Below are 20,961 nucleotides of genomic sequence, written 5' to 3'. Positions count from 1 at the left end.
AATTTAGATTCTTTTTTCATGGAGTTTGTTTGTGAAAAAAAGTTGTCTTGGTAAGTTTTCTTTGGATTATTAAGACAAAAAATCGTCTTGTGATCATGTGGACAAACTGTAACGTGAGTTACCGTAACGTGAGTTACCGCTTCACATGACGATACCTGGAGAATGTGAGACAATTTGAATTTTTACCATACTCGGTGATGTATGTTGTTAGTCCATGACTTTGACACAATAGACTTTAAAGTCTCTCTGTTTCTTGTTTGAGGAAACTTTTGAATATAAGACATGCCAAATTTTTGCATGTCCAAATTATGTAACGTGAGTTACCAACATTTGTAGTGTTTTTTCTCATAGTTCTCATAAGAGTCTGTGGATGTAATGTTGCTGTGAGGTAGGATGGAGGTGCATGATACTCATTCACATATATAGTAACTCACATCACTAATTAGGTTTTAAGGATATTGATCTCAACGACCTAATTTTGAGTTCAAAATGTAACGTGAGTTACCGTGGAAATGCCCATATATATATATATATATATATATATATATATGACATATTCATATACATGAATAATGTGTGTGTTTGTGTGTGTGTCTGTGTGTTTGTGCGTGTGTGCGTAGAGATGATTAACAAATCAAGAGATCTCAAATGCGGACTCGACACAAAGTGAAGATGCTGTGAATAATATTATGAAGTGTATATAGAAGCATCTAATTAGCTAATTTTACAACAGCGGATGACAGTTTCCGCTGATAGAAGCGAAGGACGCAACACAGTTACCTGAATCCGTCCGCACACACTACTGAGGTACAGAGTCAATGCGACTGCCGACATGGCCGTTTAAATTGACCTTCGCTTGAGAGTAATAATTGTCCAGTGTCGTCAAGTTCACCAAGGATACTTAGGCCTATGTATGTCTCCCCCCCCCCCCCTCTCTCTCTCTCCCTCTCTCTCCCTCTCTCTCTCTCTCTCTCTCTCGCTCTCTCTGCCTCACGCCGATGGTAGTACGGAAAAAAGCACAAGGACCGCGATTGGTGACACGAATCGAATTTGAGAATGACATATCTGACTTTGACACCGACTTCTTCATTATCTTTTTTTTTTCTTCAATATCCAATACACTTCACAGATATTACGCTGCTGTCATGTATCATTCCCGTATTCCACTCACATTACTGTACATTAGGCCTGTGTCATGTTTAGAATGTGGGTGTCACCGTTCTCCCGTCTGTCTGGCTTGGGGATTGATTTGATGAAATGCTATCAAAGAAAAGGAAAATAAAAGATACTCCTTGCATGTTTACCAGTGGTAAATGTGACACGTTCTTGAACATCCGCGTGTTCGAAAATGCATCGCAAACGTTCTGTAGGCAGACGAATGCTTTGGTCTACCATAAACTTTATGAGGCATCACATTAAGAAACAGTAGCGGAGACTCGACGTCAGAGAAAATACTAGCATGTCTTAATAGCTTGTACATGTAACAGATATAACTTGGACAATTTGGTTACCACAGAATATCAAAATGGATGTAATGCATTTAATCAGGTAATGCAAACGTCTGTCCTCCATAACAAACACACGAACACACTTGTAAGTGCAGATCATGCATTCATAAACAGTGATAAAATGGCGTACGTCTTCAAGGTGAAGATTCGTGCTTATTATGAATGCAGCAATGGCAGTAGAACACATTCGACTTAGTGAAGTTTGATGAAAATCGTAAGATCCGTTCAAAAGTGAAGAATATTCCAATTCTTGGTGCACATCTCAGTTTGTAGCGTCAGTGTAGAACATACGTAAAGAAAATTTCACAATATTTCTTTTTTTTTCTCGATGAAAAGGACACATTCCTTTGACTTGTTAGTGACATTATACTAAAGGTAACATCACTGACCCTGCTTCCTGAAAGAGGTTAATCAATATCGCTCTTTGTTATACTAGGAAAAAAATGAAAATGTGTTGAATTCCCCTTGATATTCTCTTTATATTGTTCTGCAAAGATGTTATGAAATGTAGCAGTCTTCTAATCCACCGACGGCGACCCAAAACTAAAAAAAAAAAGTTTTAAAAGATTTGAACAGGTTGTCCGATTTTTCTTAAACGCAAATTATGTATTTTACTAATGTTGCTGCATTCAGTAAATCAACATGTTGGAAAGTTTTCCTTTTTAAACGCTAACAGTGTCCTTATATATACATTACGATATACAATTGTAGCTAGATATAGACCCACATCAGTTACGATGTGACTTAAGTTCGTAAATTACTTTCGCTCCACTCGTATGAGAATGCAGAGATAAAAAGAATGCACTCTTATAAGCTTAGATTCAAAGATGAATTTCAGACTATTTAATTTTGACCGGCAAGGGCAACTGAACATGTTCTTTTTTTTTTGCTACACATCCACAGGCAACAAAAAATATTCTTTAAACAATCTAAAATGCAATAATTTCTGCAATGACAAAATAAAAACAAAGATTTGAAACAAAGATTTGAAGCGTTCGTGCTTCTTTCCCCTCAATGAGGTTCTCAATAAATCATAACCACTACAGATAAGTTTTGATCATGCAATTCACCTCCTGAAGTGATATTCAAATCGTCTGTAAAAAAGTCCAACAGTATTCAATGCTTCCTATATGACAGCTATACGTGAATATTTTAATGAGGAATTTTGAGGTCATTAATGTGAATTCTTCCTTTCAACCATTGCTTTTCTCATATATCCGCCTCGGGTTCATTTACGTAAAACCTGCCGATTGGTTGAAAGTCAAACGTAAGCTGCCAAAATGCTCATTCCCGATTGGCTGATTCTCACATAGGTCCCTCCTTTGGCATTCTGTTCCCACTGCATAAGCCTTTTTTAATAAATAAATCACACATAATGTACCAGCACCGAATGTGTATGAACACCGCACAAGACCAGTGCATTTCACGTGCGTGTCACTGGCTGATCATGAATTCACATAACACTTATTATCATCTCTTCGGTTGTAATCCTTAATATACATCACTGTTTGATTCCCATACCATTTCTCGATAATCGACGATACATTATCGTGAGACTGGCCTCGCTTAAAAACAGCATTATGGTTCCAAATAATCAAATATAAATTGACAATAATCAGTGTGCTCTACCTATAGCTACGCGCATAGCAGTAGTATGCCGCAAATTCCCGGTGCTAAATATCAGCGGTTATGAATAAATAAAAATAATAGAAATGTACGTTCAGTTACTCTTTACTTTATTGAGCCCTAATTCACTCACTCGTTTGCAAATGCGTAGATTATTGAAAGAACTGCTTGATTCATCTTGTTCATTTGAATAATTAATTAAACCCTCTTTTCATTCGCATCAATAGTCGATATTTTTACAAATAAGTTCATGCAGTAACTCATAGAATATCATGTAAAATCGACCAGCGACTTTCCGCACAATCTTGAGGAAAGAGTATATCTACACTGTACTGAAACAAGATACTTGTTTTTCTTTTTTAAGGAGAGCGTAATTCTATACGAAATAAAACTCAGAATTCTATATCTACTGCAGAAGAATTGATTAGGGTATATGTCATCTCAATTTCTTTCTCTCAATTTGTCACTAAACAGGTGGTAAAATCACCTCTTTAGCTATTTACGGTGATGTACATCCATTATGTATATGCGAATATATACTAGGTGTTTCAAAAAACATTTCCCACTTTTGATTCTTAATAATTCAAAAACTAAATATCAGATAACATTGTCATTGGTATGAGTGATAGCTGAATAGTGTACAATTTGGCTGGAGGTGGTTCAAGCATAAATCAGATTCATAAAATCCATAATTAATTTCACAGTTAGGTTCCAGATTTTGCTCTATTTTCAACCCTTTGTACAAAATTTCACTTTGCACAGGGGTCAATGGGTGTGTATGGGAGTGTGTGGTTAACATCCTGACAATGGTCCTGAACAATGGCCAGGGTTTGACTGCTCATTATTTATTCATGAGAAATTCCACTACCACAACTAGTCTTTGTTCAGCCACTGGCAGTATCTGTGTAAAGTCAAACGCCTGCCGATACTGTCGTTGAGTCGTGACAGTGCTCTCCCTACTTTTGAAAAAACGAAATTACAATGATTACCTTCTGTTCTATCGTAAACATGGTGACAGGAAGCAAAAAAGAAAAATCAATTAGAGTATACACTTGTGTACATGGAGCCTTAAATTAATCTACTTTGAAACAAATCGCCCCAATGATAAATGCTGCTGAACTCTTTACCAAAAATGATCTCTTTTTTATCGAAAAAGCGAAAAATTTGTCAGACTATTAGACAGTTGTATTAAAATGAGGAACTTTAGATAATTTAAGCTTATTTATCTCCCAAATTTAGTGATATGTGAAGCAAAATTTCAAAATGATTGCCAGCTGGAATGAAACAAGGTGTTTGCAAGCACATGGAAACATGTAAGTGCTTACCTTTTCCATACGTGCATACATTTTACCCTTTACCGTGCATGAATTCAGACTAGCAGTGCCCAGGGCAATCCACATGAATTATTGATTAAGCATTCATGTGCCTGGGAGCGCGAGACTGACGCCTAGTCAACAGGTGGTTCAGGCATGTCCGTTGTTAGGGCCATTGTCAGCACACACTCACATACACATCATTGGTTCCTGTGCAAAGTTCAATTTTTGTACAGAGGGTTGAAATTTGACCAAAATCTGAAACCTTACTTCAAAATCATTCTTAGATTTAATGAAACAGATTTATGCTTTCACATTTAAATTACTTCCAACAAAATTGTACATTATTCAGCTATTACTCATATTAATGACTCAAATTTAATGAAACAGATTTATGCTTTCACATTTAAATTACCTCCAACAAAATTGTACATTATTCAGCTATTACTCATATTAATGACAGTTTTATCGGATGAATAGTTGTTGAACTATTAATGATCAAAAGTGGAAAATGTTTTTTGAAACACTTAGTATATGTCGGTAAGAAAACATGTTCATAATCGTTTGTTGTTGTTTTTTTCAAATAGAGTAAATCCCTGTCACATGTAAGTTACAAAGAAAAAGAATGATGAGAAAACATTGTAGACATGGCAAAGGCACTTCAAACCACTGTTGTTGAAAATTGTAATGAACACTTACTTACGTAGAATATAGCATTTTGATTTGAAGACATTACCTCATTAGAACAAAGTTCTTCTTTAAGTTGAATCGATAGTGACAGGCAAGGAAAATATAGGTGTAAATATAGGTAAAGTTTTGACAAAAAAATTGCATATACACTGTACTTGAGAGTCGGCTATTCGTAAAAAAGCGGCATCTTTATCTAATCGCAAAAAGTCGTTGTACACCTGCAACAATGACATAGGATTCCATATGACTTCATAAATTAAAAAGAAAGAGGAAGAAGAGCGTCTTGTAATGTTATTGTAAAGTTACTGAATAGTTTTCAGGTGCACAAGCAACCAAGGCGTAACTCGAGTGTAAATTGTTGATAAAATGTCTTCATTATGAACACATATTAAAATAAGATTACGTAAACATAAACGATAATACGCCTTCAAAGTCAACAAGAATCCATGTTCCACAAAATTGATTAGGTCTTTACAAGACCATCAAAGTTTGGTTTATCCTTTAATCAGTGGGGAGGCAGTTGGCCTTCTTATTTTCCTTGTCGAACAGGATAAGACTCACTAATCACTTTCCGCATCTTCAAAAGATAAAAAAGGAATCGATCTATACCTCAGCGACCACTACGTTGACTTTGGCAAAGGCGACGGGCAGTATGTGCCATCGATTTCCAGATCTTGAGTAGGATGTCGAGGGCCCATGTCACAGCCTTGTCAAGCCGTTCTGTAGACGCTACGATGTTGACGATGGCCGACAGGGATACCATACCAATGATGACTACAACGACGTCGATGAATACGAGCAATTGACGCGAGGAAAAACCCTTAGGTGGTTCCAGGTACAAGTCTCCGAATCCAATCGTCGAAAAGGTAACGAATTCGAAGTAGCAGAGATCGACAAGTGACCAACCGTCAGGAGAGCAGCCGGAAAAGTACATGAGCAGAATGAAGGCAGTCATGTAGGTCGTTATGAACAGTGTCACGTACCACAGTGGAGCAACGGGTTTATCGGGGAGCTCCTCTTCGCACTGAATCTCACCTGCCTCATTTCCTTTCGAGACCGGCCTAGGATCGTCGTCCGGCATGGTGGCAGCCTTTTCTGCCGTCTTCTCGGGTCTACTGGTGCTAGGCACGGACCAGTCGCTATAGGCAACCGTGAATATTGCTCTCGGAGTTGCCAGTTTGTTGCATTGTGTTCCAGTCTGTGCAGGATTTTGTTCGCTGCTGACCCTCTTGCTTATACGGTTCCAGTGTGAGATTACCTTTGACTTTCCGTCGGAGTTGGGCTTGATTCTGTGATTCATTGCGATCGCTGATTCTTTGCAGGCTTTTGCGCATCCGAAGAGGAAAAGCCAACGCCGGTAGCTGCAGTCGATCAGGTGAGCGAGCACCCGCCCGACTCCCCCCATAAATACGATGTTCAGTGGAATCCCAAAGGAAGCGTACACGATGCAGGCCAGTCGACCATTCTGTGTTCTTGGCACAATGAGGCCGTACCCTATGGTTGAGAGAAAAGTAGTACAAACATGTAGTACGGCAATTAAGACAGCGTCAATAATAATAATAAGGTCTTCTTTCTATATCCAGGGTAAAGCAGCCTCTGAATTATAAGTGTTGCCACTGCCGCTACCAGAGAGCCCTGCGACTATTACTGCCCCAGCGTTGCCATGCAGGTACTATACACCTGGGTCGAGAGGGACGTGGTGCGTAAAATATCTCGTCCACGGACCAAGCACTGGGCGGGAATCGAACTCAGGACCTCCTATTTGAAGTCGGGAGTCTTAGCCACTGTATACCACAGCGCCCCACTTGTATACCACTGAGCGCCCCCACTAAAATAGCATAATATTGTTGCGCAAAGTTCAAAACAAGTGACAAAATAATGTGCACACTTCAGTCAATAAGTTTTACGTCCAGTATCATTTTAAGTGGTTTCAACTTCCGATGCAGCTAAAATGGTAACAAAGCTGACAGAAAAAATGCATGTAAATTTGTACAGAGAAAACAACTTTAACAGTTTGAAAGTTACAGTACCAATACATTACAATATGTGCTGAGGTGACTAAAGTGAAGTAATTGTCAATATGCACTGTGTAAAGACAATGGCAGGCCGCTGAGACACAGACGGACAAACAGTTACACACAAAACAACAACAAACAAATAAACATGAGACAAGACTGGGACAGCAACAAGACTATCAACTTGTAGGGGAAAAATGGCTAGACGACACGACAGGAAATACGTCCAACCATTCTATTCAACTCCGCTTTGCATCGTTCGCGTCGTTGAATAGAATGGTTAAACGTGCATGCTCAATATGCGGAACCATCGTACTCACAAGCATTGAATATTAGTAATATCAATAGTTCGAAACGATGCTCTGATCGTCGGGTGCACGTCACGAGACACCCACGAGTAATACAACCCACGAGTCATACAGCTCACAAGTCATATAGCCCATTATGAGTTATATACCTCACGAGTCATACAGCTCATTAGTTCGACACTAACAAGGCACCCAAGACCGACACATTAAGCCTCGTATTGTTTCTGTCGAACTCGTGGGCTATTTTACCTAGTGTCGAACTCATGGGCCGTATGACTCGTGAGCTGTACGACTCGTGGACCTGTTTGTAACGTCGAACTCGTGGGCTGTATGACTCGTTGGTGTCGGTCTAGTGGGATGACCCCTGACAAACCCCTGACCGTCGTATTGCGTCTGAACACCCAGTAAAAATCACATATGACGCATGTCTCGGTGGAATCAGATGTGTTTCTTCATTTTAAACTGGTATTCATTTAATTAGACAAAGTATCAAAAGATCCACCTATACATCCCCTATTATATAGAAGATGACTGGCGGGGGAGGAAACGTAACGAATGTTCCACACGTAGGGTTTGAAATGCTATTGAGGGAGATTATAAGTCCCGGGAATAAGTCGAGGGACCTATAGCCTCCCGAAATAGCATTTCAAACTCAAAGGGTGGAACGTTTGGTACATGTTCCCGACAACAAAAGTTCTCATCTGTTATATTATATGGGTTAGTCAAATCTGCTTTTTCACGTTGAATGGAATAGGCAAATTCATCCTATCGATTGCGTGAAAATATGATCGTTCAATCATTTGGTATCGTTTGTCATTTGTTTCGTGAAAATGTTTTCCCATGGGAGAACATTACAAAAATGTTCTGCCCATGGGCGAACATAACCAATGTGACTCCATCTCGTGACTGTGCTTAGCCAATCACTAGCCGGTATTTGACTAACCCATTTAATATATAAGTTTGTCTTTCGTTCAGCATCACTGAAAGACAATTAATGGAGCTCTTCATTCCTATTTTCTTTAATTCTTTCTTGTCATAGAAATGCTACCATTTGCAGATAAAAAAGAAGAACAGCTTTAGTCGTTAGTACTTCAGAATAATTTTAAAATGTCAGTTGAGGATAAAGATGACTAACATGAAAAGGTTTTTGTCATTGTAGTCAATGTGAAATGTCGTTAAATATGTAAAATGTAAAATGATTTTTTTTTTAGAAATAGGAGACCGTCTCTAATTTAAAACGTCTACAGTTATAGTTTATTAATAAAAAAATTGCGATATCTCCTTAAATTTGTGGGTTCATTGCGAATTTTTTTGTACGGTATATAGGGTGTTTTGTGATGCAACTGAACTGTATGCATCAGTGATAACACCAAAAAAAAAAAGTCATCACTGATCCCAGTGTTAAATAATGACTTTAAGTTGGAATTTCACAGAATATTAGCCCTACCTATCGTCGATAAGACCGTCAAACAGAAGTGAATTCCACCGATCATGTCCCATTTATAGTAAGATTTCATGGGTCGGAACCGACGCACGATCTCCTTCGTCATGTTGCGCACTTTTATCTGAAGTTCAGAAGTGGCATTCACTGCGCCTATAAGGTCCTCTTTTGATTCTCCTATCCATTCGGGCGAGAATGTCAGATTCTTGTACAAGGCCTCTGTTTCGCGTATGGCCTGTCGTGTGGAATAAATCATATTAAAATGTAGGATATTAAGAGCAGGATAAAAACATTGATATATTATATATAGATATATGCACACAAGAAAAATAAAAAAAGCCTCAAAACAGATTGGCTCATAGCAGTAGCATACTCTCAAAAAAAAAATCGAGTGAAAATATTCACTCTTGAAGGAGTGAATACAAAAAAGAGTGAATTTAGAGTGAAATTGGAGTGAATTTCGAGTGAAAATGTTCATTTTCACTCATTTTGGAGTGACCTCAGGGATCACTCGAAGATTTTGGAGTGATCCCTGAGGTCACTCCAAAATGAGTGAAAATGAACATTTTCACTCGAAATTCACTCCAATTTCACTCTAAATTCACTCTTTTTTTGTATTCACTCCTTCAAGAGTGAATATTTTCACTCGATTTTTTTAGAGAGTAAATTGTAGAACCTTACGATAATCATATATTGTTATAAAACTGAAGTCAGGGAAGTAGGCTTCCTATCTGTATAATCGGTATGTGTATTTTTTTTTTTGTCCAATGCAGTATGATTATTTGGGGGAAAGTTTTTCGCAAACGATATACTAATTTTGTGAAAAGTGCAGAAATGATATCAAATCAAATCAGATCTTCAAAACATTAATATGAAAAAAAAATACTGAGAAGCTTGCAGATGATCTAAGATTGAATTTCAGCTTTGGCAAGTTACTGAACGAATTCTGGCCAGCAAAGAAGGTTTGTAGGCCTACACTGTGATGCAACTTTACGTTTTATTCCCAAATGCAGCAGAGCGCGGTAACTAATGGTCCTCTTTCACCGTATAACTGTATTAGACGCAACCAATCCAAACGTTGCTCTCTTACTGTAAGGTGTGCATGTTTTGAAACAAAATAAATAGGAGTGAGACCAAAATCATGTCCACATCGTATATTTATAGGCGAGAGAAGAAGAAAGCCGACAAACAAAAGCTCGCAAAATAGGAGTGATGTGTATTCGTTATCACGCCCAACCCTTATATGATGATAGTCATACATGTAGGATTGAAGATAAAGATATAATCTTCATGTGTTCTTCCTTGATGCACACAGCTTACAATATCTTACCTCATGGAGAACGTCGTTCACCCACTCGTTCTCGACTTTGAAATATGATGTCTCCTCGTCCCCTTCGATTGCGCTGAAGATGTAGGCGCCGAGGCCGAGGTACAGGAACCAGACGACAGATGGAATGATGACTTTCTTTGTGCACACACCCTTCAGCATGACCATGCATTTTGCCGGCATCTTTATAACGCACTCACTTTCTTCAGTGAAAAATGCTGGTTTGAGGAGTGTGAAGTGTCAATGGAAACGTAATGGCGTTTGTAGAGGGAGAGGTTGCACTACCACGAGGGATTTTGTGGTGCAAGACTCGGCTCCGCCACATTCATGCCCCACAATCTCCTTGCTTGTGGGAACTGTAATTCCTACTCTCGGCAATGCAGTTGTATGATGGGGCGAAGGGTTTATAATGAAGCGAGATATGCAAAATGTTCAAATGTGTTCTCCCTTTATTCAACAGAAGAATGATGGGGTATCATTAGGCTCTTGACAGAATTCAGCTATAATGGATGAATTATGAACAATTGATAGGATGAAGGAAGCGACTGCTTCCGAAAGACTGAATCGAGGTTGCACGCAAAATGTCCATTGTATGTCCGATGATCCTGCATCAACTTTCGTCTCCTGTTTGACTCTTCTATCCACGAAGTGCTAAAGTATTTGTGGATTACGATAGAAACTGTCAAAGACGTTTTTTACAAGAGAAATACATGTTCCAGAGTTCCTTTTTTATGTGGGCATATTGTAGTCACGTTTAAAATCCCTTGCCACGTAGCTACACTTTGCTGCTAAATGGAGCTTCAGAACATCTATTTCATTTGATGATCAATCGCATTTCAGGTACCAATTTGGAAACACGCAGTAATTATAAATAGCTCGTGTAATATGCAACTTATGCCGTTCGTCTGTTTGCAGCGGGCACCAAAATGTCTCTCATGCTCATCAACGTATAGTGTTGATGAGATTAAGTTAATATTGCATTAGCTCTTAGCTAAATTGTACGATACAAGAGAAGGAGATTCATCAAGCCGTAAATCCATTGCCATGACAAGCTGTGAAAGTCAGATCAAGCGAGGCTTGGTCCCACGGGGCCCCATCCAGTGCACAGGAAAGAAGCTAGAAAACAAATAAATAAATAAACAAACAAACAAACAAACAAACAAATAAACAAATATGTTGTCATTTAACAGACGTCCGAGGTAAAGTTTCCATAATTAATAATAAAAATCAAATCAGACTTGCACAAACGGATAATGCAAAGGCTTAATCAAATTATCCAGAACAGAAGTGATGTAGCTAATATGGTGTAGACTAAGTAAATTTATCATGTTTATGACGTATTTTTCAAGTATATTATAGCTTATGAGGGGATGTCAAAGGGGGTGGGGCAAGGGTCCCATGCACCCCCTGGACTCGCTGCCCATCGGAACAATGCGGGATTTTGCTACCCTGGGAATGCTACTTACAACGTTTATTTAAAATTTGTCATGGATTTTGCAAGAAGATGCTGAAAATGGGGAAGGCATTGGATCCGCCACCTCCCCCTCTCCCCTTAATTGGGTATCCCCTCACCCGCCAATAATTTTTGGTTCTGGGGATTTTTATTGAACAAAACTCTTTTACTTTTTTTTTTTGCTTTTGCCCCACAATCGCCCCCGACTTACTGCCCCCTTAATGAAACAACATTTTTTGAAAATACATCTATAAATGTATTTTCCGATATAAATCTATTAGCTGTATAACTTTTGGTTCTGTTGATTCTTTTATTTAAACAATCTCTTATATTCTATTCCTTTGTCCTCCCTTCATCACTACCACCCCCCCCCCCCCCGTGCCCCTTCTATTCTATTAACCTGCATGTTGACCTGCCACCTGCCACGTTTGGTGGAAATTTGTTCTTTATTTTTCGAGAAGATACTGAAAATGCGGAAAATCCGCCTCCGCACATCACAATCTAAAAGGAGACTGCGTCATGTTTTGGTACACTGATTTAATCTCAACATTTCTTAAAGAATATCAATGCAAGTAGGCAATTATGAAACGGATAGATCTGTTCCATGCACGTTACTATCATGCGTCTATATACTCAATCAAAATGAAATGATAGAATTTTCATCCTAAGATTGCCGCACGATATGATGGGCAACTATTCCATTTAGGGAAGTGGTAGAGTCAATGTAATAGTTATGATCACGGAATCAAAGGAACGATGAAATGTAACAAATGCATGTTGTGTTGCATCGGTTCATAATACAAGGTACTCTGATCATTTAATTAAATCAAATTTAATTCAATTCAATTCAATTCATTTATTTTCATTTTTTTCAACAAAACATATCTCAGTAAATCAGGAATTACGTCATAAGCATACATTCAACTGTGGAAAGGGTAATGATAATTAACAAATACAGATATACATGCATAACGGCAAAATACAGAATCATGTGTAGAGGGGAAAAAAGGATTGAGAGGTCGACTAAAAGGCATGCATGTATACTGTGAACTACTCAAAGGATTCTTATGAAACATACTACATATACTTAACATAAGGATAGTTTAAAACAACACAAAACAAGACAGGAGAAACACAACAACAACAACATCACGTATAAACGTCAGTGCTATGTGGCAAAAAAAATAAATGTGTGTCGTACATTCAATAATAAAATGTCTACTATTTTTCGTCAGTTTGTATAGGCCTATATATAATTCATAGATACTGGTAGAATCTTGGTTTGGAAGTTTGTATTTTTAAGGTGTATCCAAGTAAGAAAACTAGTACAAAAATACTGTAGGACATATGGCACGTATTTAAATATTCATTAACCAACATATAACAGTTGAGAGTATCACAAATCAGCAAAAGTCAATATGCATTTCATTTTATTGTTCTTTAACTCAGAGGGCAAGTGAATTGGTTTTAATGAAAATTACTCGGAGACACAACAATGAATTGGACCAGTGGACGTCTGTAGAAATATAATTGCAGTTTCAAACTGTTACGACTGCATTTTAAACGTCAATGAGTTTCCTTCCCAACATGAAGGCCTGTACTCGACGACTGCACTGAAAATGATTATCAGCGTTGTGCAAATTGCGTTGTGAAAAGACTGAAGGGTTGTCTTGAAGTCAAACGTTTAGATCAACGCTCTCAGCCTCAGACGATATTCATAGCTATACTCAGTGGCGTATCTGGGGAAAACGGTGCCCGGGGCAAGCGCGAAAATTGCGCCCCTAATTTCTTAAAAAGTGTTCAACCCCAACCCCATCCCGGTAGGGACTTTAAACAAAGTGCACATGATATGCTTTTTCAAGCACTTAAAAGGAGTCTTTTGAGGGTGATTTAGATGTAATGAATAATGATAAATTTTGGCGAGCGAGCGCAGCGAGCGAGCCGAAAATTTTTTTATTTCAGCTTACTAAACATGGAATTCTTGTTATTTTTTGATTATTAAATCTTACAATTCTAATCAAGATATAGTATCAATATAATATAATATCAATTATATATATAACGATTTATACCAACAAACTGAGGACTTGAAAAATACTCTAAATTAGTACGAGCGAATGAGCCGAATTTTCGAAATGTGTATATTTCTGCGTCATCATTACGTTTTGTTCTTATTTTTTTTTGCGCCCCCCCCCCTCCCCGTATGTTCAAAACCGTTGGCATGGTTGGCGTCCTCTTTTAATCCAATCGGCGATCGCTTCAGAACGAATGAAATTGCAGCCGCTGCCCCGTGTAACTTTTTTCCTGCTAAATATAAAATGACATATGTGAACACATAGACAGTGTCATTTTGTCCGCGTCATCGTCACGTTTTGTTCTTATCTTCTTTTCTTTTTTATAAATTTTGGTGAGCGAACGCAGCGAGCGAACAGAAAATTTTTGTATATATTTTAGCTTACAACTCTTGTCATTTTTTGCGTAATAAATCTTACAATTCTAATCAAGATATAGTGACGGCCTTACAGATAACGATTTATACCAACAAACTGAGGACTTGAAAAAAAGTACTCTGAATTAGTACGAGCGAATGAGCCGAATTTTCGAAACTTGTATATTTCTGCGTCATCATTACGTTTTGTTCTTATCTTGTTTGATTTGGGTTTTTTTTTCTGCCCCCCCCCCCCCCCGTATATGTTCGAAACCGTTGGCGCCTTCTTTTGATCCAATTGGCGATCGTTTCAGAACGAAAGAAATTGCAGCCGCTGCTCCGTGAAACATTTTGCCTGCTAAATATAAAATGACATGTGTGAACACAATAGACATTGTCATTTTTGTCCGCCTCATTTTGTAATGACTACTGACAAATGTTATTCTTTGCTATCTATTTATCATTCCTTCAAACGCATGTCGAATTTATACATTTTGTACATTCTGTTGAAAGAAGTGAAAATAGAACCTTTGAATTGAATTGAATTGAATCATCACGTTTTGTTCTTACCTTCTTTGTTATATAAATTTTGGCGAGCCGAAAATTTTTGTATTTCAGCTTACAGAACATGGAATTCTTGTGTGAACACAATAAACATTGTCATTTTGTCCGCGTCATCATCATGTTTTGTTTTTATCTTGTTTGATTTAGTTTTCTGCCCCCCCCCCCAACCATTCTCCCTCCCTCCTCCCCCCCCCCCCCCTTTACCGGGCGAGGGTTTTTTTTTTGTCTTCTTCTTCTTTTCTTTTTTCCTTCTTCTTCGTTTTGTTTTCTTTGTTTTCTTCCTGTTCTTGGTTTTTTTCTTCGTTTTTTGCGCCCCCAAGGAGTGGCGCCAGAGGCACGTGCCCCCCCCCCCCCCCAGATACGCCACCGGCTATACTCCTTGTTTTTACTTCATTATTTTCAGTGGAGTCACTGGAGTGTTTTCTAAAAGTGATAGCATAAGCGATTTTGCACAGCAGAAGCACAAAGGCATATACTAAGGTCGCGCAGTCACAATTTTAATGTCGTTACAGATGACTTAATTCATATTCCTATATTAGGAATAAAAACGATTTACTATCTAAATCCTACCTAAATATGCTCCACTTCCAATTCTTTTTACACCATGTTGACCAAAGTCAAATCTTCACGTAAAGTATTCGCCTTTTAAGTAAACGTAGGTAACAATGTTTAAATAGTTCAAAGCCACCAACAGAAAACGATTTACTTAATCGCTGTTTATACTGTTATCTTCCAAAAAAGTGAAATACAAAACATTTGCAAAGTAGTTTTTATTCATTTTTTCCCGATGAAATGCAATTGTGAATTTTAACTATACTATCGTTTTCATGACTGAAGTTGAAATTGAAGTTTCGAATCTTGAATGTCCATATCACAATAGTGGATCACCCTTTTTGGTCTAAATAAGAGTAGAATACATCATTTAAAACTTTACTCAAACCAATTTGCTTAAAGACGAATTTTAAAGTGACATGATGTCATATTGATTCCAATATTGGCAGCATTGGTTTTAAGCCCATATTAGATCTTTGATAAGTTTAATCATCCGTAAAGTTAGGACTCTACAGCGTATGTATTTTGTCTGTACAAAATATCATAAGAATTATCTTTCGGGCAAAACATAAAACTACAAGCACTTTAGCCCTCAAAGGTCGAAATGGCCAGGGCATCGAGACTATAATATTACTTCATGTGACAAACACAAATTAAACTATGACTTCGTGGCAAAGATGAAATATAAAATTGAGCCGAAATTTGTTTAGAGGTTAAAGTAAGACTGGTGATGTGATTATATCATCACACCATTAATTCATATGCGCATGCAGTTGCTCCAAAAAATCGTTGTTCCTGAGAACATTTGGAATTTGGATATTTCATAACTTTCAAATGTCCTGTCTTATTGTATTGTGGAACCTTGTTCATCCTTTTCCTGTGCTTTTATCTCATCTGTAAAACTGACTTGAATACAATGAAATCGCACTTATTAAAAGCGGATGTATAAGGTCATATTATTCTTAGATATTGATTTGCCCCCACAGTGTTACGTCGACAGCTGGTGGTTGGAAGGGGAAGAGATCAAATGAAATTACTTTACACCATCGAAGGTTCGAAAGTTCATGTACATCAAGCAGATGCGTTGCAGCAAATAGAGTTCCAAACAGGAGCCAAAAAAAAAAAAAAAATAAGTCACAATAGTATTTATAATGTGAGTATTGGTCGTGAGTTGAGAATAAGAAAATTGCCCTTATACGAAGCCTCTCATGAAAAATGCCTGATGTGCATCAATAAATGACCACTTAAAAAATAATTGGATTGCTTCTGGCTTCATGGATGATGTACTCGTTGGCAGCTGGTAACAGAATTCACATCTCAGGTCCTCTGTGATCCCATTACTGTTGCTTTCTAAAGAATTCATACATTCATCATGGACATAGATCTGGCGCTCGCACAAAGGGCCCAAATGCCAGCATCACTTAATAATAATGTTTAATAGCAGCGTTCCTTCAGCATATTTTAATAATAAATATGGGGTGATAATGAGCCATTCGTTGATAAATCTATCTTTGTCTGTCTCGAATGACGAATTCTTGCATTATGTATTTCATTAGAACGAGTGATGGTGGTTGATCATCTTGGTACGCTGTAATATCGTTGAACAGAGCAGAACATAAAGCACCGGATTTTAGCCCATGGAAAAAAAATCAGGTTAAATTTACAAATCTTATAACTGTTTAACATAATCTGTTATCAGGCAGGGAATTAGAAAAGTTAATCTACTGGAAATACAGTGATCACCAGAGGATAGGTATTTGATAGACATTTCTGTAACTTTCTTATTAAATTTATCAAATTTACAACAGGTTTCTCCATTAATTTTTCACGAAGACAGAGGTATGGCAGAGGATTTTGTGCCGTGTAAATGCTATTTGTATATACTGCACTTATAACTTATATTGATTTATGTGTCACTTTTACATTGTCGTGGGTAGATGTTGTAAACACAAAACTGTATGATTTGAGTGGAAACTTAATAAATGAAATGAAAATGAAATAACGGCATGAGATGAAAGGCCAAAGGTAAAAGGGCAAATTGTCAGAGATAACGGTTGCGTGATGGGAGGTAAAACGTCTGATGTAAAACGTCACAGAAATTGAACTTGAATATCACTCTCAATATTGTGTCTATCCCTGAAATTTTGCGCTGATAATTAAAAAAACATACAATTAATTTCCTGTAAACTCGCGACGTGAACCTCAACGACATGTACTCAACCACAGGGTAGAGTACGCGAAGGACGTGTTGCCGCGCGCACAGTTGGATAGATGAGTCTAATCAGGCTAATGAAGCGAATGCGGTACTTTAGTATATATGCTCATTTTTCAATGAGAAAATGGCAACTGAAAAGCAACCTACAACTGATAGCAAGCTTTTTACCGTGGTTAAATAAATAAACTTGTCTCTTGTGATACAAGCCATTTCCTGACAGCGCCTCCTGCATGGCGTTAAACTTTGTAAAATTTAATTCTTGACGGTTTCACATTCATGTTTAAGTAGATTCTGCCAAGCCAACATCTTGACATGTCAACTAAAGGAATTCAAATCACACACACACACACACACACACACACTTTTTAATGATCTTTATTCATTTACCATTCATACACTTTCTTTGTAGGGAGCCTATAGATTATGGAATTACCTCTCCCCCGAAATAACAAGCTGCTCGTTTCTACAGTGCATATCAAAAAAAAAAATAAAAAGGTAATCCAACTTTGGAGGTCTATAATTTTATAATCGTCAGCTATGGAGAGCACAATGTTGGTTGTAAGGAAAGGGAAACTCTTCTTCTTTCCATTGATACCTAATTATATTGACAAATATTATGCCGATGACTGAGTACATGAACTTTAAAGACAACAATGACAAATTGCACTTTTTCCAAATTTGCGTGTTATTGTGAAGGAACAATGCATGTCTCACTGCATGAATGAGATCTGTCATTGAAAGTGGTCAAATCATCAGGCGAGCCTGCACGACTGCAGGTTCATGTTTAACAGTTAGGGTTTCTTCTAACCTTTTATGGTTCATAACCTTCAACATGGCCACGTTGTCGATAACTTGGTCCTTCCCATAAAGGGTAAACCATTATCCATTTTTCACTCTTCATATTCAAGACATGGTTTATCACTGTAAGCTGCATGTATGTTGAATATGAACAGAGAAAATGGACTGTGTGGGTTGGCCTCTGTGAGAGTGACCAAGCTATCGGACCGGTGGCCATATTAAAGGTTATGGACCATGAAATGTTAGGAGAAACCCTAAACACAAACCTTTAACACAAACCTGCATTCATATTCAGACTGGCCTCTTTGGCCACTTTCATTGACAGATCTCATCCATGCAGAGTCATGCATTGTTCCTTTACAATAACACGCAAACTTGGAAAAAGTGTAATTTGTCATTGTTGTCTTTAAAGTTCATGTGCTCAGTCATGCATGACATTTGTCACCATAATTAGGTATCACTGGAAAGAAGAAGAGTTCCTCTTTCCTCACAACCAAATTGCTTTCTCCACAGCTGACGATTATAGAATTGTAGCCCTCCAAAGTTGGATAACTTTGTTTTTTGATACGCACTGTATTATTCTTTCAAACGCAAACTAAAAGATTTTTTTTTTTTTTTTTTGGTTAAATGCATATTATACAGACACTGAATAGATATGCAATGTTTTATGTAATATATTGTTGTATATTGTTATATATCATTTGGCATGATTGAATGAGTTGTCCGAAACGTCAAAGCTGTTTTTAGTGAACTCCTCATTTCTTTTATTTTTTTTTTAGCATGGATAAAATAACATGTTACAAGGTCGATTTGTAACCATATGCTTTTTAATTTGTGATTACCTCTAATTTTCATGGTACAGTCAAGTCTTATATACTCAGATAATTTGTGATTTTTTCGGTATATTACATTATGTTTTGTGGAAGAAGAAAATGAAATAAATTGAATTGAATTGAAGTGAATTGAATTGAAATAAGCTGAATTGAATTGAATTGAATTGAATCGAACGGAAATTAATAAGAACGAAGAATTTGTGAACTGACTCACCAGTTTAGGACAGCGTAGAAAGTATCTTTCGTGTCATTAGTGCTTCTTGGGGTTTGGTCGTCTGAAACCAGTAATAGAGCTTGGCGTCATCGAGGCGATTACCGTAACACGTAGCGTTTGTCTGATTTCTTCTTTATTTGCTGGTCAGCACTATACCACGTACAGCCAACACTTTGCACTGCATGGTAACGAGCAACATTGTACCTTATACGCTACTGAAGTACCACGATGTATACGGACACAGAAGATGAAATACCTTCGTGGCAATTAAGCCAATTTCAACAAAGTTCGGTCATTTTCAGCTGTAGGTTAGGCGTATATCTTTAAAAAAATACCATCAAAGTTGGCCACCGACTGCGGGTTGTCACTAGTAAATTTCGTTTCTTTTTGTTCTACGCGTTAAGCTCTCTGATCCATTCCATTAAATGGATCCGCGATAACTTGTGCTGCGTCGAAAGAGCATACAGGTCATCCAAGAAAATAGCTTTCTGCGACACGACAGGAATCATGCTTTCTAAAAAAATAATCGGCATCACAGCTTATCAGAAACGCTTACTGCCGCATCCAGTATTTGTAACGAGCGACGGCCTCTCCGTATAACCTTGATCGGAGCAGTGTACATACACAAAATTCGTTGCTGTGGCAACGCGTCTAATTCTCTCATTCAACAGCTTCGGCTGTCCCTATACAATCTATTCTCTTCATTACTTTGCGAAATTAGCCACATAAATGAAATATAGAAAACATCACATTTTTCTCCATGCATATCAGATGGTCATGATTATTATGTGGGGTCAGACAAAGCCCAATATAGCTATATCACGTCTTGTACACTATTTGAGATGTGCTCTAATTTGTTGCAATAAAGTAAGGAATATATCCAGTGTTTTCTGTGTTTTAAAGACCTAATAAAATGGTTTAGGCATTTTTTTCTCAATGATGTTATAATATTAAATGTTAAATTCTAAGTAATTCTATGGTTGTGCGGGGTTTTTTACTGTTCTGAATTTTGTTCTATATTTGTTAACATAATGGATGCGATTTCCTCGGTTTTGGAAAACTTGCTATACTTTCACCGCATGCGGCGCACTATCACTTCTAAATTGTGATGACGTCTAAGAACGGAGTCGTTCACGACCAGTCTAGCCAGCCGTAGCCAGCGAGCTGGCAAGGCTATGCTAGCGCAGCGCAGCGACAGCCGGCCGGCGGCTGCACTGGCTAGCGCTGGCGGGGGAGCGAGCTAGCGAGCGCACAGCAGGTGCTGCGCTGCACTATTGTCATTGGCTAAGCCTTTAGACAAAAGAATATTTAATGAACTGTATCGGATTTAATACCGCCAATAATACAGATTACAACTGTGGTACGCTTGGATATCCATTATTTTCGGCAAACTCGTGAAATAGGCCCCACCACTGCGTGTCTGTACTAATAGTAATACTACGGCGACTCGCCTGTTTCAGCCCCACCGTGTGGCGTTCATCTCGGTAGGTAAGCACGGCGGTGGGGCTGCCTTCCACAGTGAATACTCGTGAATGCGGCGAAAATGACTTCATAATATGGCCCTCGACTAATTTAACGGCCAATTTAACCATAAATACAACCCTACCTAACCCTAAACCCAAGGAGGACCTACCCTTGCTTGCCATAAACGCACGGGTACGGTGCACGCGCACTGC

General features: G+C 38.0%; 1 protein-coding gene across 1 annotated transcript; it reads right to left on the bottom strand.

Annotated features, from left to right (window-relative positions):
- Positions 1–5,747: 5,747 nt before the first annotated feature.
- LOC139735316 (potassium channel subfamily K member 18-like) lies at positions 5,748–10,411 on the bottom strand. The gene is made up of 3 exons (XM_071646069.1): positions 10,232–10,411; positions 8,908–9,136; positions 5,748–6,631 (listed from the first exon to the last, which is right to left on the bottom strand). The coding sequence occupies exons 1-3, from the start codon at positions 10,409–10,411 to the stop codon at positions 5,748–5,750; spliced, it is 1,293 nt and encodes a 430-aa protein (XP_071502170.1).
- Between the last annotated feature and the right edge of the window lie 10,550 nt (positions 10,412–20,961).

This window comes from Diadema antillarum, unplaced genomic scaffold, assembly GCF_040938485.1.
Source record: "Diadema antillarum isolate AM-2024a unplaced genomic scaffold, OU_Dant_1.0 seq00000569_RagTag, whole genome shotgun sequence".
Lineage (NCBI taxonomy): Eukaryota > Metazoa > Echinodermata > Echinoidea > Diadematoida > Diadematidae > Diadema > Diadema antillarum.
Note: the sequence above shows the minus strand (reverse complement) of the source record. Positions and strands in the feature narration are given on the sequence as shown.